At 39.5% G+C, this 20,787-nt stretch overlaps 2 protein-coding genes across 4 annotated transcripts in view; one reads left to right on the plus strand and one right to left on the minus strand.

The window, feature by feature from the left end:
- tmem67 (transmembrane protein 67) overlaps positions 1–4,251 on the minus strand; it is a 148,277-nt gene extending 144,026 nt beyond the window's left edge. The window contains exon 1 of the mRNA XM_078216975.1: positions 4,035–4,251. Within this exon, the coding sequence (XP_078073101.1) occupies positions 4,035–4,251 (217 nt within the window). The remainder of the gene's footprint in view (positions 1–4,034) is intronic.
- Positions 4,252–4,332: 81 nt separating this feature from the next.
- On the plus strand, positions 4,333–20,139 carry LOC144495682 (RNA-binding protein 12-like). 3 transcript variants are annotated; one of them, XM_078215989.1, is made up of 3 exons: positions 4,333–4,633; positions 6,077–6,151; positions 16,111–20,139. In XM_078215989.1, exon 3 carries the CDS (start codon positions 16,139–16,141, stop codon positions 18,335–18,337), a length of 2,199 nt encoding a protein of 732 aa, XP_078072115.1. In that variant the 5' UTR covers positions 4,333–4,633; positions 6,077–6,151; positions 16,111–16,138; the 3' UTR covers positions 18,338–20,139. The 3 variants fall into 3 exon arrangements, with proteins under 3 accessions (XP_078072115.1, XP_078072118.1, XP_078072117.1); XM_078215992.1 differs by having other exon boundaries at positions 4,388–4,633; positions 6,084–6,151; XM_078215991.1 differs by lacking the exon at positions 4,333–4,633 and having other exon boundaries at positions 4,642–6,151.
- Positions 20,140–20,787: the final 648 nt, after the last annotated feature.

Below are 20,787 nucleotides of genomic sequence, written 5' to 3' on the forward strand. Positions count from 1 at the left end.
CCTGGAGACTATTGACTTGAAGTATTTTTTTAAACAGTACCAGCCGTACAGCAGAGCATCTCTTCTTTTCAAATATGTCAGGTACTGCCTGTAATCTCACCCTTTTCTGATTGGAAAAAAACCTCTTGGAAAAGCACAGAGCTTCCACCCTTTTTCAACTGTTTCCCACTCTGCTGCTACAGACTGCAACAGGTGTGCAGACCCTGCAGCTTAGGGGAGCCTACCCAATTTTTTTCCCAGTAAAAAACGTGATATATATTCTTCCTTTTCTTTCCTTACTGGGTCTTCCTTCACTGATACTCCAATCCTGTTGTTGATTTTCCCAAGCTTTCTAACATTCGAAGTGAGAGCACCCACAATATTTTTGTTTTTCACTTGGGATCTTTTCTCAGCGTTCTCAATGAAACAAAGTCCTGACTCATCGCCAATTTTCTTTTTCTAATGTCCTAACCATGTTAGGAGTTGTGAGTTTTACACAAAAAGAAAAAGATGTAGTTTGCACATGTAGATTCAAGCTAACAACAACATATTTATTGAAGGAACTGTTGTCTGTACAGAGTAAAAAATGAAATTAAACAGGAGCCTGTGAAAACACCCTAATTACATCACTATTAACTAATGTAACTGGTTCTTAAAGCAATCGTGCAAACACTTAAATATCTACCATCCTGTCTTTCCTACTGAAGTGGATAACTTCACACTTATCCACTGCATCTGCCATATATTTATCTGTTCACTCAACATATGGCACGGTGGTACAGTGGTTAGCACTGCTGCCTCAAAGTGCCAGGGACCCAGGTTCAATTCCAGCCTTGGATGACTGTGTGGAGTTTGCACGTTCTCCCCGTGTCTGTGTGGGTTTCCTCTGCTCCGGGTGCTCCAGTTTCCTCCCACAGTCCAAAAATATGCAGATTAGGTGGACTGGCCATTTTAAATTGCCCGTTAGTGTCCCAAGATTTGTAGGTTAGGGGTAAATACGTGCAGTTACGGGGATAGACCCCGGGTGATCTGTCGGAGTCGCTGCAAACTCCATGAGCTGAATGGCGCTCTTCTGCACTGTAGACAGTCTATGATTCTATGTCTAAATTTCCTCAAAGCCCCTTTACTCCCTCCTCATCACTCAATTCCACCTTATTTCATGTTGTTAGTAAACTTAGAAGGATTACCTTTGATTCCTTCATCCAAATTGTTGATATAAATTGCGAATAGCTGGGGCCCAAGCGCTTATCCCTGTGGCAAGCCACTAGTTACTGCCTTCTACTCTGAAAAAGACTAATTTACTCCTAATCTGTTTCCTGTCTGCTAACCAATTCTAAATCCATGCCAATTATTACTCCCAATCCCATGTGCTTCAATTCTGCACACTATCCTCTTATGTGGGAATTTATCAAAAGCTTTTTGAAAATCCAAATACACAACATCTACTGGTTCTCTCTTATCTATTCTACTAGTTACATCCGCAAAAAGCTTCAGTAGGTTTATCAAACAAGATTTCCCTTTCATAAATCCATGTCCAATTTGTCTAATCCCATTGCTATTTTCTAAGTGTCCTGTTATCACATCCTTTATAACAGATTCCTAATATTTTCCCGACGACTAATGTTAAGATAACCAGTCTGCAATTCCGTTTACTCCGTGCTTCCATTTTTAAATAGGGGGTTATATTTGCCACTCTTCAATCTGCTGGGACTGTTCCATAATCGACAGAATTTTGGAAGATGACAACCAATGCAGACACCATTTCCAAGGCCAACTCCTTTAGTACTTTGGGATGTAGATTATTAAACAGTGGGGATTTTGGCAGCTTTCAGTCCCATTATTTTCTCGAACACTATTCTTTACTATTACCGATATCCCCCAATTCCTCCTTCACACTAGACCCTTGCTTCCCTTGCATTTCTGGAAAGTTATTTGTGTCTCCTTCTGTGAAGACAGAACTAAAGTAGTTATTTAATTACTCCACCGTTTCCTTGTACACTAACATAAATTCTTCTGTTTTGGACTTTAAGGGACCTACATTTGTCTTCACTAATCTTTAATATCAGAAGGACATATTTTACACAGAGAGTGGTGGGGGCCTGGAATGCGCTGCCAGGCAAGGTGGTGGAGACGGACACACTGGGAACATTTAAGACTTATCTAGATAGCCATATGAACGGAGTGGGAATGGAGGGATACAAAAGAATGGTCTAGTTTGGACCAGGGAGCGGCACGGGCTTGGCGGGCCGAAGGGCCTGTTCCTGTGCTGTATTGTTCTTTGTTCTTTTTCTTTTTCCATACTTATAGAAGCTTTTATAGTACACTTTTATGTTCTTTGGAAATTTACTCTCATGTCCCCCTCTTAATCTCTTGGTCATCCTTTGCTGAATTCTAAACTACTCCCAATACTCAGGCTGCTACTTTTTCTAGCAACTTTAAATTATTCTTTTTTGGTTGTAATGCTACACTTTATTTATTTTGTTAGCCTTGGTTGAGTTGCTTTTCCTGTTGTGTTTTGTTGTGCCAGAAAGGAATGTATAAGTGTTGCAATGCATGCATTCATCCCTTAAGTATTAGCCACTGCCTATCCATCATGTCTCTCAATGAAGTTACCCAATCTTTGGCAGCAAACTCACCCCTCATACTTTAGTAGTTTCATTTGTTTAGTTTTAGGACCCTTGTTATGCATTAGACTACTTAACTTTATATCCCAATGAAGAATTCTATCATGCTATGGTCACCATTCTTTAAAGGATCCCTTCTCACTACACAAGACCAGATAGAATAGCCTATTTCCTAATTGGTTCCTTAGCATATTAGTCCAAAGAAATCCTGTACACACTCCAAGAATTCATCCACAACAGTGTCATTGCTAATGCGGTTTGCCCAGGCTCTATGTAGCTTAAAGTCATCTATGATTATTGTAGCACCCTTGTTACATGCATCTCCAATTTCCTATTTAATGCCATTCCCTACCTTACCTCGACCGTTTAGAGGCTTACAGATAACTCCCACGAATGTTTTCTGCCCCTTGTTGCTTCTTGCCTCCATCCAGACTGATTCTACATCTGAAGAGTCATACAGACTCAAAATGTTAACTCTGTTTCTCTCTCCACAGGTGCTGTCAAACCTGCTGAGCATTTCCAGCATTTTCTGTTTTGATTCTGCATCTAAGTGTTCTGAACCAATATCCTTTCTCACTATTGAACTGATTTCACCCTTGATTACCAACACCACCCATCTCCTTTTCCTTTTTGCCAGTTCTTCCTAAATATTGAATACCCTTTGTGGAATATTTAGCTCCCAGCGTTGGTCACCCTGCAGCCATGTCACCGTAATTGCAATCATGTTATATCCATTTACAACTACTTGCATTGTTAATTTATCTACCTGGGGTTGTTCTTGTTGGAACAGAGAAGGCTAAAGGAAATTTGATTGAGATGTTCAAAATTATGAGGGGCCTAGATAGGGTGGATGGAAAAGACCTATTTATCTTAACAGAGAGGTCAGTCACGAGAGGAGGGGGCATATATTTAGTGATCTGTAGAAAAAAGAGGTTAGATGAGGGTTTTCTTTTATCATCTAGAGCGTAGTGGGGATCTGGAACTCACTGTCTGAAAGGATGGTAGAGGCAGAAATCCTCAAACTCATCAACAAAGTGCTTGGGTTTTTACACTTCAAATACACGGCTACCAACCAAATGCTGCAAAATGGAATTAGGCTGGGTGGTTTGTTTTTGTTTTGGCAACACAGATAGGATGGGCCAAGTAGCCTCTTTCTGACCTTTTATGAACCATTGACCTGCTCCAATTAATATATAAATAAAATATATCTAATAAAACGGTAACTGCAACACTATAACCTGCAACCGTTCCTTCTCCCCTATGTACTCTATGAACGGTATGCTTTGTCTGTATAGCGCGCAAGAGACAATATTTTTCACTGTATACTAATACACGTGAGAATAATAAATCAATAAACTGTAGCTCGATTTGCAGTGATTTCTGTCTCTGGCACCAGCAGCCATCCCCCCCCGCCGACAACTTCTCACCCACCATCTGGACTTGTCTGCTGGTTGGCCCCACAGGGCCTGCACGCCATTCGAGAAATGTCGAAACACTGTTTCTTTGTGCAGTCCCGCGGGCTTTTGAAAGACACGGAGTGGATGATGCTGTGGCCGATCGGCGGCAGTAGCAACAGCAGCATGAGGACAAGGAGGAGGAAGAGCGGCGCCAGCGGGAGCCAGTGCAACTGCAGCTTCGCGGCCGCCATGGCCAGAGCCAACCGCCCCGCTATCCCACAACGCCCCGGGACAGCCGGCAGGTCCTGGCAGCTTCACCCTCACTCCCCTCATTAAAACTGCGAAAAAAAACCCACCGCCGATTCAAACCAGGCCATTTTTAAAACAAAAAAAAATCAACATCGATGCTGAAACCGCGTTAGAGAGGGATGAAGGCGCTGGAAGGTCATCCCCGGTCTTGAATCGGGATGATTATGATTTATTATCCGAGTGTGACAAGTACAGAGCTGACAGGACCTACCTCTCTCTCTATCCCCCTACCCCCACACACACGCTGCGGAAGCGCCATCGTGTCGGTGACGGAGAGAGAACTGGAGGAGAGAGAAAGGAGAAGAAAAGGGGGCGGCCGGTTGGGTATGGACTCGCTTCTGCCTCCCCTCCCTCTCTTTCCGTGCGGCGGGTATCGAGGCCGAGTCCGTGAAACCACGGTGTGGGTTTTGCTGAGGGGAGGGGGGACTCGGTGTCCATTTCCCCTTCTCCTGGTGGTGGCCGCCGCCCTTAGTCCTCTGGATGGGAGGCCGGTCTCATGGTGGAGGCCGCCGGCCGGGGTAGGGGATTTTTAACTGCAGCCCAGTTACCGTAGTGACCCCCGCTTTCCCATTCTAGCCCCACTGTGTTGTTCGGGGGGGTGAGGAGGAGACACTTGCAGCCCCATTTTCAAACACCCTGAGAGGATCTCTCCCCCCCCCCCCCCCCCCCCCAACAAAAGGAGCTGGATTTGGCCTCTTTTATCCTGTTGCTTCAGCAAACCTGATCTGCATTTGGGGGGGGAAAAAAGAAAGTCCTTCAGATTTGACGGGCAGGAAAAAACAACAGCGAAAGCGAATCGTATTTTACATCAGGGATAGTTTGAGCCATAGGTTCCTCTCTCAGGCAGTGTTAAGTTTGATCAGTTACCTATACGATAGTTGAAAGTGTTAATTATATAACCAATCACTCAAGCTGCTAGTGTGTGGTTTTTGCGGGTTCTCTATGCAAATGTGTGTGTTTGAAACTGAAGTTCTCTTTCAGAGGAAGAGGCGCCATCGCGTGTTGATTTAAATCATGTAAACCATCAATAGCCAAAATAAATGACCGAGTGCAGGATTTTGAATTGTTAAACTAACGAATGGCTTCAACTTCATTTTTTTTGGTCCATTGCTTCCCACGGTGTTCATCTAAATCCCCTCCTACAAAGCGACTTTTTAAAACCTAGATGTTTGAGAAAGCTTTTTGTCATTTGTCATACTAAAGTTATCAACTGGCTATATGTTTTATATAGTTTTATTTGATAACACTACAGTGGAGCTCTTGGGGAAGTTTTACCACATTTAACTGCCCTATAAAATTGTAGGTTGAATGTTTCTATCCGAGTTTTGCTTGTATTTAGTTTCTGCTCTAACGTTTGAGTTTTTCAATTTAATTTGCAGAATTATGTTTAGACAAGCAGAACCGTGGGCTTAACATTTCGTTTTCCCACATCCAGAACAATATTTCGGGCAACACTTTGACGAAGCTGTGCTCCCCTGAACGGAAGTTTTTTCTTCTCAAAAAACGGTCTAAAAATTTTGGATGCACATCAAAGTTTGTAAAAACATTCGAAACATAAATTCTACTAAATGTGTTCAGTTAATTGGATTTTTCGTGCTTTGGGTGTGGAATGAGTGAACATATCAAACATCAGCACTATTTAAAAGCTAATTTATATAAAATGGATTTGATATCAGCTAGTTGAAATTCTTTGCTTGATGATCCCAACATTAGCTTGGTTTTAATTACATTTGTTATGGGTTTGACCTTGTTGAATTTTTTTTGCAGTCTATAGAGTGCAAAAGAATTTGCGAATTTGTCCCAGGTGTCTTCAGATTCTTAAAAAGAAATTATTTTTTACAGGTAAGTGTTGTCCAGACAATTGAATCTCTTAATTGGGATAAAGCATTAACCTTGTTGTTTTGTAACCCCTCCAATGGCACTTGAATTTCTTTTAATGCAGATGTTATGAAAAAGTGATTGCTGAGCCAGATTGGTGAATGAAAAAAAAACAACTTATAGATTTGCCAGTGACTGTGTATGGGTCGGAACTCTTATTGTGAATACCCAACTATAGAGCACTTGCATTTTCCATGCATCACAATTTGTATTAATGCAGTTTCTTGATTATAATAAGACAATAATTAGTAAATATGCAGTTTCATTGTTTTCCAAATTTACTTAGGCAATTTCTCCTGCACCAAGTATCTAGATATGGAGTGCAGGGCTAGAATTTAACTTCGTCTTGAGTAGCATTTTTGACTTTTTGTTCTATGTTGAATTGACATATTTGCCAAAAGCTTTGGTGAATCTGACCTTTTAGGTTCTTGAAATTGCTGAGTTGCTCTTTAATTCAATCCATAGGAGTAAACAAGAATTCTGTCAAAGTTGTTAAGGTACTGGACCAGAAGCCCAAGTTATATTAGGAAGGCAGACTAGACCCCCAACATTTATTTTGGCATAAATGTGAGGATAGGATATTTCTCTCCAGGATTGATTCTGCTGATAAAGTATGTATCTTTTTATAGTAAAACAAACTTCATTTAATAACAGTTTAAATATAATTCTAACAAATTAAGCCGCTTCACCATCAACAGTTAAGAATATTTAAAAATGAAAGGAAGCAATTTTTCTTCCTAGCTTATGATTGTTCCAGTTCCAAATAAGCCCCAATCATGCAAAGAACAAAACCACTTTCAAATAAATAGTTAGCAAACCATGGGATAGTTGCTATAAATTGCATTAACATTCTTGAAGCTTTCAGAGAGATTTTGTGGAGAGAGTGTTTACAGGAACAGCCTGCACATGCTTTAGCAGATCTCCACCTGCAACAGCTTAAGTTTAAAGTTTATTTATTAGTGTCACAAGTAGGGTTACATTACCACTGCAATGAAATTACTGTGAAAATCCCCCAGTCGCCACACTGGTGCCTGTTCAGGTACACTGAGGGAGAATTTAGCATGGCCAATGCACCTAACCTGCACATCTTTGGACTGAGGGGAAACTGGAGCACTTAGAGGAAACCCACAGACAAGAGAATATGCAGATTCCGCACAGTGACTCAAGCTGGGAATCAAACTCGGGTCCCTAGTGCTGTGAGGCAGCAGTACTAACCATTGTGCCACCGTGCTTCGTTCTCTCCTCCCATCACCACATTGGCACCTGATTGAATTCATGACCCTTTCAATCAGCCTAATCAAAAACCATAGGGGAAATTTCCATCTCTGAACAAAAATCCACTACCTCTATCCTAAGTATGCACAACATGGCTAAAATGAGTAAGTATCCTGCTCTCCCAGCATCTGGGCTACATTCCTTCTATACATACTGACTAGAATAGTGCTGAATTTTTATCTATACCCCTTAAAAACAATATATCCATATCAATTGCACTACTATCGTCACAAAGTGCGTTGAGTTTAGGATACTGATGCAATTGAAATTAAAGTATTATCAGCTCTTTGTCATACTTTATTTTAGAAACCTGTGCACATTATACCTGTTGCCCATCATTGTAATTTTACAACTCTACAGTCTCTAGATCAGAAATCTGTTATCTGAGCAGGTGAAGGACTGCATGGTCCATTTAGAGTTAATTTAAAATATTGCACAGAAAAATTTCACTTCCCATTTGTTTACTTTTGGAGCAAATAATCATCTAAAGTCTTAAACCTAAGGATAGTTACTTCAAAAGGATCAAAATTTGGTAATTCAAAAATTAAGCAACTATTCTGGATGTGTGAAATGCAAATTCTATGTTGTCAAATGAACTCCGAATTATAGAATCCCTACAGTGCAGAAGGAGGCCATTTGGCCCATCAAGTCTACTGATCACAATCTCACCCAGGCCCTAGCTCCATAAACCCACTTATTTGTCCTGCTAGCTCCCCTGACACTAAGGGGCAATTTAACATGGCCAATCAATCTAACCCGCACATCTTTGGACTGTGGGAGGAAACCCACGCAGACACGGGGAGAACGTGCAAACTCCACACAGACAGTGACCCGAGGCCAGAATCGAACCCGGGTCCCTGGCGCTGTGGGGCAGTGGTGCTAACCACTGTGCCGCCCCGAATCCAGTCTACAGTATCTGATATTTTACAAAAACATTAATATTGTGATCTACTTGAAAGAGCCATCCATTATATCTAATGCTTAGTTTCACAAGACGGCTGCTGAATCACGTGCAGTACGTGAATTTCTCAATGCATGGAATTATTTTGAAAATGGCATAGTCGTGGATTTTAATGGTGGTGGTGTTTTACATAGAGTTGTTTGTTTCACAGAGTTGAGGAATTCTTGAAGAGAAAAAAAAAGTTACTAACTTGAGATTGTTTTCTGTGTGTACAGAAGTAGAATTTGCCCACCACTAGTGTGAAGTTAATTGGTAGGTCTGGGCGCTACAGTATGGGAGAAAATGTGTGATGGATTCTGCACGGAGGGCCTAGATTACATTTGGGAAATTAAAGTAATTTTTGTTTTTGGCTAATTTAAGTAGAGGTTTAAACCCTAGGTCTTTTTTTATGTACCTGTTTGGAGGACAAAAAATGTAGTAATTAGTAAGCTGCACTTAGCTGGACAGAAGGGTGTGTGCAAATGATACCATTAGAACTTTGATCAGTCACATTATTTCAGGGTGAAGTGCATTCCACTGAAGTGCGACTGCTGAATTGTAATATTTCATATTGTAAAGGCCCAGGCCAGAAACTCCAAGGTGTTTTGTGAAGTTAGCCTAGACCCTAAGCTTTGCATTTGATTTTGGCATTGGTGAGCATAAAGTGTGTCATTCCAGGTATGATTCAAGTGAGCCACTGGGAAACCTCTATCAAACAAAATTATTTAAGAACACAATTAGAATATAATAAAGTATTAGCATAACTTTTACCAATTACATGACTTAAACATGACAGTATAATTCTTAACAGCTCTGTTAAGAATTATTCCAATTAAGAGCAACATCCCATAGACATGCACCCTCCTTCAGAATTAGTTTGCCCTAAAACAAATACGCTCACATGATATTAGATTTCCAGCTTTTTAACATCTATGGACAGAAATCCAAACAACAGTTTTCAGAGGAGAATATATCCTCAAGGCAGCAAAACAGAGAGGTGAACCTAGTCTCTAGCAGCTTCCAGTCTTCACACATCTGAAACAGAAAAGGATACCTCTGCAGCTTCCAAAACAGAACACTAAGACAGCAGAATCTCCAACTCAAGAGAGGGGAGTAAAGAGATGCTGCTGCTCTCCAACTCCAAAAACAAATACCAAGCTGGTATTCTCTGAAAGCCTAGCTGTTCCCAATCATATGACCTGACCTGTCAATTATCCCAATTAAGTTCTATTCTGCAATCTCCAGTGAGAAGTCTCACAACACCAGGTTAAAGTCCAACATGTTTATTTGGAATCATGAGCTTTTGGAGCGCTGCTCCTGAATCGGGTGAGTGAACCTGGTGTTGTGAGACTCCTTACTGTGCCGACCCTAGTTCAATGCCGGCATCTTCACATCATGGCTGCAATCCCCGGGAGCACTAAAATAACAGAACATTGCATTAGTTCAGATTGAAGCAAACATGTTATCAGTTATACTACTTTAGTAACAATAGAGGTTACTGGTTATACACAAAACAGCTCCAATAAAATGCCAGGGACTGGTGGAAACATCCTGGCATAGAAGCATAATTAAATGACACTTAACGGCACAGTATCATCCCACCTCCCTGCTTAAAAAAAAGAGAGACATCAATAGTCAAAAGATTGCTTCATTTTACAAAAGCTTTTAGTTCTGCATTTGGTACTCTATATATAAAATCAAAACATGCAAACATAACAGTAGTATAGTCCATTTCAGTCCTTGTCTTCCACTGTCGGAACATTCCTTCATCCTTTATCAAATTCATGACAAAGCATCGGCAACCATATTCTCTTCCTGCCACATGTATAATTTCCAAATTAAATGGCTATAATTGTAAACTCCATCTAAGCATTCTTGTATTTTTATTAATTTTTTCCAAAAATGTGAATGGATTCTGATCAGTGTACACAATTGTCTCAGATGAAATACTGCAACATAAATGTTAAAATGTTGCAATGCCAGCATCAAACTCGAGGTCTCTTAATGGTTAAATATTTCTTATGACCACTCAGCTTTTTGGGAAATAACCAATAGGCCGTTCTATCCTCTTGTCGTCATCTTGCAATAGTACAGCACCAACACCAACTCGCATCAATGGCACCTTAAATGGTTTTGTGAGATTTGATATGGCCAACACAGGAAGTGGTTAACACAGCTTTCAGAATGTCAAATCCCTGCTGACGTTCCACGGTCAACTGAAATTTACTATGCTTCTTCAGGTCAGTCAGTGGAGCAACAACACTACTGAAATCTGACACAAATTTCCTGTTTTTAAAAAAAACACTCTGGGGAAGGGGGGGGAGGCAGAAATCTCAGTATTTCCCTTCTTGTTGACAGTATTGGGAATTCCCCAATAACCTTGTTTTCACATCCCGTGGGGCCATCTGTCCATGTCCAATTGTATAGCCGAGGAAAGTCATTTGAACTTTTCCAAACTCGCTCTTAGCCAGGTTTACCACCAAGCCCGTTTCCTGAAGTCGATCAAGCAAGCCTCAAGTGTTCTTTCCATATCTGACTAAAAATTACCAGATCGTCTATATACACCACACAATTGGGTAATCCTGAAATAACCTTGTTGGTTCATCTTTGAAATGTGGCTGGGGCATTTTTCATTCCAAATGGCGTGACTTTCAACTGGTACAAACCAACTGGTGTCAAGAAAGCTGAAATCTTCATTTTTTCAGATAAAGATACCTGCCAGTATACCTGAATAAGTCAAGTTTGGAGATAAAAGTCGCCTGTCCCACCTTCTCACTGCAGACCTCCAACTGAGAAATAGGATACAAATCTGGTTTTATAACTGCAATTAACTTTCTTTAATTCTCACACAAATGTCGGGTACCATCTGGTTTTGGTACCATCACTTTAGGTGAGCTCTACTCACTGCAACTCACTTCAATTGTCAATTATAAGCATGCTTTCATTCTCATTTTAAACCTGTGCCAATGTTAAGAGGGTTAAGATTATAAGGATGTTGCTTAATTGGAACGGCATTTCCTACAGCTACATCATGCATAACTATTTTAGTACTTCCCCATTTATATCTCTCCTTGTGATTTTAATAACTCAGGTCATTTTGATTTTCCTCCAGAAAGTAACACAATTTATTCCAATTTCTGAACGTCTTCAGCATCCAAGTTAATTTGAGGAATTTCAAATTCCGAATCATCTGGATTTGGTTCCTCACTTGAGTTGTAACCACTAACACATCCTGCTTCTGCTTTCCTTCCCTATCAAAATGCCTTTTAAGCATAGTCACGTGACACAGTTTTCTTTGTATCTGGCGTTCTTTACAAATAATTCACCTCACTCAATTCCCTTTCAATTTGATAAGACTCACTAAACCTTTTAAAGGTTCACCTACCACTGGTAGTGATACTAATACTTTATCACCACTAGAAAAACTACAAATTTTTAATTTCTTATCCACTTCCTGTTTCGCCACATGCTGTCCCACTTTTAAGTGTTGTCTAGCCAACTCACCTGCTCTATTCAGTCTTACCCTGAAACTTGACACATAGCTCAATAACGCCGTCTCAACGCTGACTCTCAAATTTCTCTTCAATTTAAGTGGTCCTCTTCATGGCCAAAAATAAATTCACATGGATTGACTTGAGTTGATTCATTAAGTGCATCACTAATTGCAAAAAGTACAAATGGAATTCCTTTATTCCAATCCTCTTATAGTCTTAACAGAAAGCCTTCAACATAGTCTTTAACGTTTGATGCTGCCACTCTAATGCTTCCTGCGATTTTGGGTGGTATGCAGTTAATTTAAATTGTTTTACTCCTAAGCTACCCATAACCTCCCTGAATAACCATGATATAAAATTTGATCCTTGATCTGATTGTATTTTTGTGGGTAGTCCGTGTCTAGTGAAAAAAAATTAAGTAAATTCTCTACAATCCTTTTAGCTGTAATATTGTGCAATGGAATGGCCTCTGGAAATCTAGTAAGTGTATCCATTATGGTCAATAAATATTGATTCCCACTTTGTTTTGGGGAGGGGTCCTATGCAATCAATTAAGACCCATATTAAACATTTCTCAAATGCTGGAATGTGTATTAAGGGTGCTGATCTTATCACTGCTTGAGTTTTCCCTATTAACTAACATGTGACATGTTTGGCAAAATTCAACCACATCCTTATGCAGTCCAGGCCAAGGGAAATGTTCTTGTATTTTAGCTTTAGTTTTCCTTACTCCCAAATGACCTCCTCCGGGTATCTCATGCTATCTGCAACACCTCCTTTCTATAACCCCTGTAATACCACTTGATAAGCTTCTGCCTATTTTTCATCTGCCTGAATATGTAACAGTCTTAATTTGCTCATTAAGATATCATTTTTAAGATAACATTCTGGTGTGCACTCATTCTTTTTCTGTGTATGCCTTCTGATACAACTGTTTTATTTCTGTATCTTTCTGTTGTAATTCTGTCAGCTTTCCTGAACTCAAAATATCCACTTCATCCTTCACCTGTTCTTGCGCTCTTTTAACTATTTGATCAAACATGGTTTCTGGCAATTGAACTACAACTTCCTTATCTTCACTCTGTTTTCTCCTCTTGTCTTAACCTGTGACTTTGTGACCTTGTTCCCACACAATCAGGAAAAATCCTAGGATACATGTCCTTCAACAACTCAGTTGTTTGATTTTTCCACTGGCTTTTCAACCACATTAGGCATCACTCCCACCTGTGATCCAGCTACATCATTACCCAAGATAAACTGTGTCCCTGGACAAAATAATTTCTCTTACTCCTACCACTTTCCACTGGTCTCTTCACTCTCACTTTATGTAATGGAACACTACTCTTCTCACCCCGAATGCCACGTATTACCACCACCTCTGGCAATACTTCCAAACTGCGTAACTCTCTCCCCATCAAAGATTGACTTGCCCCTGTATCTCAAAATTTTAACTTATTTCCTATTCGTCCTGGTGGACATGAATAAACTTTACCCACACAAATAAGTTCTTTAAAGAAATTTAACATTTCCTTCTCAACTACCACACTGTACATTCTTTTGCATCTCTTTAGCTTCAACTGGGCTTTCCTTTACCATTTTAACAAACCCCACTGGCTTATCCTGTTTTACCACATCTCTCTTCCCAGTGCTTTTCTTAAACCACCAACACTGCAACTTTGTGTCCTATTTTATTACAGTGAAAACATTTGAGGCTTTTTATCTCTCTTCCACCCTCGTGTTTCCTTTTTTACCTGAGGTACACTGTCTTTATTATCTCCCACGAGATCTCCTTTACCACCTAAGGATTTCTCGTTTCCTCAGTTTCTATCCCTCGCAGGCTGAAACTGATGTCGGAAACCCAACTTGATTTATGAACTAATTTATAATCGTCTGCCATTTCTGCTGCTAACCTCGCAGTTTTAATCTTCTGCTCTTCCATATGAGTTCTCATTACTTCAGGAAGTGTATTTTTAAACTCTTCCAAAATAACTTTCTTTAAGAGCATCATACGTCTGGTCTTTTTTTTTCAAGACTTTACCCAGCTATCAAAATTACTGTTTGATCCTTTCAAATGCTCTGTACGTTTGACCAAGTTCTTTCCTTAGATTTCTAAGTCGCTGGCTGTAGGCTTCTGGCACTAGTTCATATGTACTTAAGATGGCTTTTTTCACCTCATCATAATCCCTAGATACCTCCTCTGATAGTGACGCAAACACCACTAGCTCTACCTACAAACAACAATACCCACATGGTCTGGCCACTTCATTTGCTTAGCTACTTTTTCAAATGAAATGAAGAAGGCTTCTACATCCTTCTCATCAAACCTTGGCAACGCATGCACGTATTTAAACAGAACCCTGGCAGGACTTTGACTACGATGAGTTTACTCTTCCTCACTATCCTCATCCATATCCACTCCTGGACTATACTTTTATCTCCACCATTTTAAATTGACATTCACTTTTCAGTGCCAATTTCCGAAGTTCAAATTCTTTTTTTTTTCTTTTTACACCGCCAGGGCTGTTCTTTCTTTTTTACCCTTGCCTGTAATTCAAGCAGTTTCAATTCTTTTACTTGTTTGTTGATTTTTTTCTGCTGTAGTTGCCTCCCCCTCTTTTGCTTTTGCTACTCTTTCTTTTGCTTCTAGTTCAAACCATCTTTAATTTGTAATTGAATTCTACCCATATCTAATGATTCCGATTCTGTTTCTGGCAATCGTAAATGCTGGGCTTTCACCACAATTATCTCCACCCTCCTCCCCCCTTCAGGCAATGTCAACTGCAGCTTGTTTTTCAATTCCAAAAGTTTTGCTTTACCCACCTTGTATAAACCACCCTGAGTGACCTTCCTCCACACCCAGGAAATATTTAGCCACTGAGAGCCATTATTCCACAACACACTCCCTATTTAAACCAAATGCAGCATCTGAAAAGAAAACACAAATATATTCACCACTCAATTTCTTTGAGTCCAATAATTCTAAACCAAACAAGGAATATAGATTTTAATCCAACAAATAGCCCTCAATTGTTAAGGCCCAGGCCAGAAACTCCAAGGTGTTTTGTGAAGTCAGTCAAGACCTTAAGTTTTACATTTGCATTGGTGAGCATAAGGTGTTTCACTCAAAGTATGATTTAAGTGACCTACTTGGGAGCTTTTATCAAACAAAGATTATTTAAGAACACGGTTAGAATATAACAAAAAATAATTAGCATAACCTTTACCAATTACAAGACTTAAACATGGCACAGTATAATTCTTAATGGCTAGCTGTCACTGTTGTTCCAATTTAAAGCAATACCCCATAGACAAACGCTCTTCTTCAGAATGAATTAACACTAAAACAAGTATGCTCATGTGATACTAGATTTTCATCTTTTTAACATGTGGACAGAAATCCAAACAGCAGTTTTCAGAGAAGGATATATCCTCAAGACAGCAAAACAGAGAAGTGAACTTAGTCTCTAGCAGCTTCCAATCTTCACCCTTCTGAGACAGAAAAAGATACCCCTCTTTCTGCAGCTTCTAAAACAGCAACGCTTAGACAGCAGAATCTCCAACTCCAGAGAGGGGAATAAAGAGACACTGCTCTCTCCAACTCTAAACAGCATCTGAAACCGCAGCTAAGCTGGCATTCTCTGTGAAAGCCTAGCTGTCCCCAGTCATATGACCTGACCTGTCAATCATCCTAATCAAGCTCTACTCTGCAATCCCCAGGGGACACAACAGGACACTGCATTAGTTCAGATTAAAACAAACATGGTATCCATTATACTGCTTCAGTAACAATAGAGGATACTGGTTGTAGACAACACGGCTCCGATAAAATGCCAGGGACTGCTAGAAACATCCTGCAGAGAAACATGATTAAATTACACTACTTAAAGGCACAGTATCGTCACAATATGTATTTTTCACATGAAGCACATTTTCAGTCATTTCAGTCCTTGTGGAGAACTTGTGATGTGAAAGACGTATTCAAAAGCAAGTCCAGTGCATTTGGTGGTGGTTCATGAATTGGGAGTTTTTGCGATTTGATGGTTATATTTTTGAAGCAAAGATCAATGTAAAACAAAGTTTGTGTCAAGTAAAAAGAATCTTTTATTCTAAAAATCAGCATTTCTGAGCTATTTGTATAATTTGGAAGTTAATGCAGTATCCAGAACCTTTTTGACATAATTTGACGTCATCCTGTGTGCCTTTCTTGCCTGCAGGTAACTTTTACTATTGGTAGAGCTCAGCATGGCTGTGGTCATCCGCTTGCAGGGGCTCCCAGCTTCTGCAGGAACCTTGGATATTCGTCACTTCTTCTCTAGATTAACCATTCCTGATGGAGGGGTGCATATAATTGGTGGTGAACTGGGAGAGGCATTCATTGTATTTGCTACAGATGAAGATGCACGGCTTGCTTTCCTGAGATCGGGTGAATTTCTTAAAGGGAGCAGAACCAAGCTAACGCTAAGTAGCAGAAATGAAATGCAGAGTACAATTGAGATGAGTCGTAAGAGATACACACGCTCCAGTGGAGACGCATCCAGTTATAAAAGGCCGGGATTCAATAACTCTGGCACAGGTGGGTTAGGTAACATATCTTCTGCCCTAGCTGAAAACTTAGTTGCGGCTATGCAACATGGAATTAATAGGGATGTATTTCATCCCAGTGAAGCTGGAAGTTCTGATATGAACAACTATGGCTCTCGCATGGATCCCATGATGAGTGGTACTATGTCCACAATGGCTTTAGCTTCGCCACAGAACATTCCAGGTACTCCTTCCTCCATGTCTGCATTATTTGGAATGCCCTCTAGAGCAATGAGTGATAATTTGGACAAATTTAATGGCTCTGGGGCAATGGATCCCTTTGACAATTCAGTTTACAACAATCAAAGGAGAGAACAAGGAGCTTTTAATTCCGATGATGTTTACTTGCGGTTGCATGGTATGCCATATTCTGCAAGAGAGCTGCAAGTAAGAGAATTTTTCCATGGTTTACAAGTTGAAGCAGTTCATCTGAAAAAGGATTATCGGGGTCTGAATAATGGAGTGGGTTTTGTACGGTTTGCCAGTCCTTGGGATGCTGCTGAAGGACTGAAGCGTCACAAAAAATACATGGGGCAGAGATTTGTAGAGGTGTATCGAGCCACTGAGCTTGAATGGATTTCCGGGGGCACCGATTTGTTCATGGAAGATAGGCATTCAGATCTAAATAGAGATAATAGAGGTCGTTCCCCGCCTCATGAAGAGAAACATTTCCATTCTCGAACTCGATCAAGATCACCTCGAAGGCACAGGTCACGATCTTGTTCACCTCATGATCAAGATTATTGGGTTCGGTTGAAAAATGTACCCCATGGCATCTCAAAAAAAGAGGTACGAAGTTTCTTTGATGAACTGAACGTAACAGGTGACCAGATTTATCTTGTATATGACGCCCATGGTAGACTTGCTAAGGAGGGTTTTGTGAAGTTTAAAAGCAGTGCTGAACAGCGTAAAGCTCTGAGATACCATAAGAAATGCATTGCGAACCGTCCAGTTTATCTGTACCCTATTTCTAAAAGAGCCATGTTAGACTTGGTTTACACTCTTAAGAAGCAAAAATCAAAAGAAAAATCTACTTACAGAATTGAAGAAAAAGAATACCAGTCCAGAGATGGAACGCACTCAAGATTGTATATTCATGTTTGTAATCTGCCATTTGATATCTCCAAACCTGAGGTCTATAAATTCTTTGAAGAATTTGGTGTGGCAGATCATGGGATCCAAATACTTGTTGATAGTAATGGACTTGGACTAGGGGAGGCCCTGGTCAAGTTCAAGTCTGAAGATGAAGTACTAAAGGCTGAGCACTTATGTGGTAAAAGGCTTGGAGGACGAGAAGTTGTACTAAAACTGGTTACTTCAGACGAGGTGCTTGAACTTGGTGTCGGTTCTGTGCATGAAAAAACCAAAGGTCAAAAGGAGAGTGATTACTTTGGTTCATATGGTAGGGATGGTGATCATTCATTATCTCATGATATGCATTTCTTTGAATCTTCTGGTAATATGGGTTCTGTATCGTCTATGCAAGGACCAAGGTATGGCCAAGAAGAAGGACTTTATGGAGGTTTTAACACTGGAAGCAGCAGTTTTGGCAGCCACAGTGGAGGGGGATTTGGATCTCAATTTGATTCAGGGTATCAACGTCATATGGGAATATCCAATGGCACGGCTGTTGTGAAGGCTTGCAATCTGCCTTTCAAATTCTCTGTTGATGAAATACTGGACTTCTTCTATGGCTATCGTGTTATTCCGGAGTCTGTCACTGTACGGTACAATGAGAAGGGGTTACCTGCAGGCGACGCGGTAATTACATTTGAAACAGTCGATGAAGCAATGGCTGCTGTTCGTGAACTGAATGAGAAACCAATTGGAAAAAGGAATGTCAAACTAAGCTTGCTATAAGCACAGTGGAACCTGCATTTTAGTTTTTACACAAATCAATATTAGGTTCTTTGAAGTAAAAGACAGTTGCTGTCTGACCACTGGTTCCACTGAACTGAATAAATAACTTAATTGAGTTGTCGTCGCTTGTAACTTTTCAGGCAAACATGATTCCTGTTGAAATTGTTTTTGTCTTGTGTTGCCAGAAAATAGTTGGCTCTAGTTTACTGCTTTGAGTAAATATTATATTTTGTCTTGACTCGATTGATATTGTTTAGAAGACTACATTCTAACTTTGTTTAGTTTCTTGCTTTTGATGGGATTTGAAAGTTAAATGCTGTCACAGTCTAGATGGTTGAAAGTAAGCTTGAATAGTGAACTTCAGCATGCAGAAGTTCTGCATCAATTTTATTTTTCACTGTAAAAGGATTGAGTGAAACCTTTTAAATGCTCAATATCCTGTATAATAATTGTGTAACTTTTTAAACCATTTTTTTTTCATTTATCCTGATTCCAATTTAAAGCAAGTAAAGGTGATGAGAGACTTGTGCTGAGCATAGTGAGATGCACAATGGAAGTGTACACATGATCCCGACAAGCAAAAATAGACTTGGTAATGTAGCATTGTTTTAGTAAGCAAAAAACCAGCCCAGGTTAATAATTTGAAGCATTAGACTGCAGAAAAGCTAAATAATCTAAAAATATTTCAAAATTCAAAATTTTTTCACCCATTATGTAAGTGATAACTAAAGGAACACTTTCTTAAAATGACAATACAGGTTTTGAATAAGATACAACTTATGCTGAAACCTGAGTGGAATTTTGTTCTGCCTCTTCAAATGAGCGCATTCATGTCTCCGAAGGGCAAGGAAAAAACAATTTGTAACATATTCCCATTTGTTAAAAACATAGGAAATTAAAACAGTTGTTCAAGATTTTGGAGTTTCAGTCCAATTCCATACCTAAATATTTGAATGCATATGTGATCCAAGCCATTCTCGCTAAATGTACCAGATTTGTCCAGTTCAATCCTTGTCAAGAATGATACTCAAAATTTGATTTTTGCATTTGTAGGTCTGTTAACATTCAATTAAATTTTTAAATATCTTTTGCATTTGTGTTTACTGGAAACCAACATTGTGTTGTTTGATGGTTCAGATGTTGTTACACAGTAAGCATTTTTCTTTGTAATAGAAAATGGTTTGTCATGTATGAGAATGTACTTAAAAGCCATTTTTTAAAGTTGTGAAGACATTACTAAAGATGTTTGTGATTTATTCTGTATAGTTTTTCTTTCTGCTTCAAAATTACCCTTAAATAGAACAGTTAACGTACACTGTTTTTTGATGGGGTTGGGGAATACGTGGTTTCATTGAAGCAATTAATTTGAGAGCTGGACTAAATATGGTTTAATCTCTCAAACCAATCTATATGGATGTGAAGTGAGCCTAAAAGCGTTTTTTGCTAGGCCAGAATATCAGATTCAAAACAGATTTTATTTAGTTTTCCATGACGCGAGCAGTAAAAACTAGTTTCAAAATTAATGTCTTTTTATCTCTGATTACAATTCCCTTCACTCTTGAGAAAGATCAGTAACAACCAGCATCAGGAAACCAACTGTTAGCTCAAATGCAGTAAAGGTAGTTCAGATATAACCTGATTGAATTAAAATGTGTAGATATTTTTCTATTGGTTCATTTTACTATCGGGTGGTGCCAGAATAATCAGTGCTTAACCATCTATCTTAGTGTAGATTAATACACAAAAGTATTCCCTAATTTTCAGTTGACAATATGTTTGCTAAGCAGTGCGAATGAATGGCATGAGAACATTCTTTGAGGTGGAAATGCCATCACACAAGACAAACTTCACAATTTAAATAGAGACTAGTAATTTTTAAAAAATCTTTGGGATCTGTGCTGCTGGCAAGGCTCGCACATTTATTACTCATCTCTAGATTCCCTTGAGAAAAAGGTGTTGGACTAAAGTTGCTGGAGTGATGTATACTCAGCATTATGTAAAGTGTTCCATATTTTTACTTGGTAACAACCAATAATAATATCTGGCCAAGTGAGGGTCATGTGTAACTTTGCGGCGAGCTTGGAGGTTGTGTTCCCAAGATCTGCTTGATTTTAGGTGGTGAAGGTTATTGGTCTTGGCAGTGCTGTCGACAGAACCATGGCACTTGTGTAGCTTAGCAAGTAATTGTTTGAGGTAAGAACAAAAAATGCTGAGCTAACTCAGCAGGTCTGACCGCATCTGTAGAGAAAAATAGTTAACATTTCAGATCTAAATGATCCTGTAGAAGGATCATTTGGATCTGATTGTTTAACTCTGTTTCTCCCCACAAGTGCTGCCAGACCTGCTGGGTTCATCCAGCGTTTTGTGTTTCTATTTCAGATTTCCAGCATCTGCAGTATTTTGTTTTTATTATTTAAATCTTCTGAATTATGTAATGAGTGCCATTGCAG

Source organism: Mustelus asterias, chromosome 7 (genome assembly GCF_964213995.1).
Source record: "Mustelus asterias chromosome 7, sMusAst1.hap1.1, whole genome shotgun sequence".
Taxonomy (NCBI): Eukaryota; Metazoa; Chordata; class Chondrichthyes; order Carcharhiniformes; family Triakidae; genus Mustelus; species Mustelus asterias.

What these genes read in the sequence shown, in the direction of transcription:
- LOC144495682 (XM_078215989.1), top strand. Translation starts at nt 16,139, where the DNA reads ATGGCTGTGGTCATCCGCTTGCAGGGGCTCCCAGCTTCTGCAGGAACC.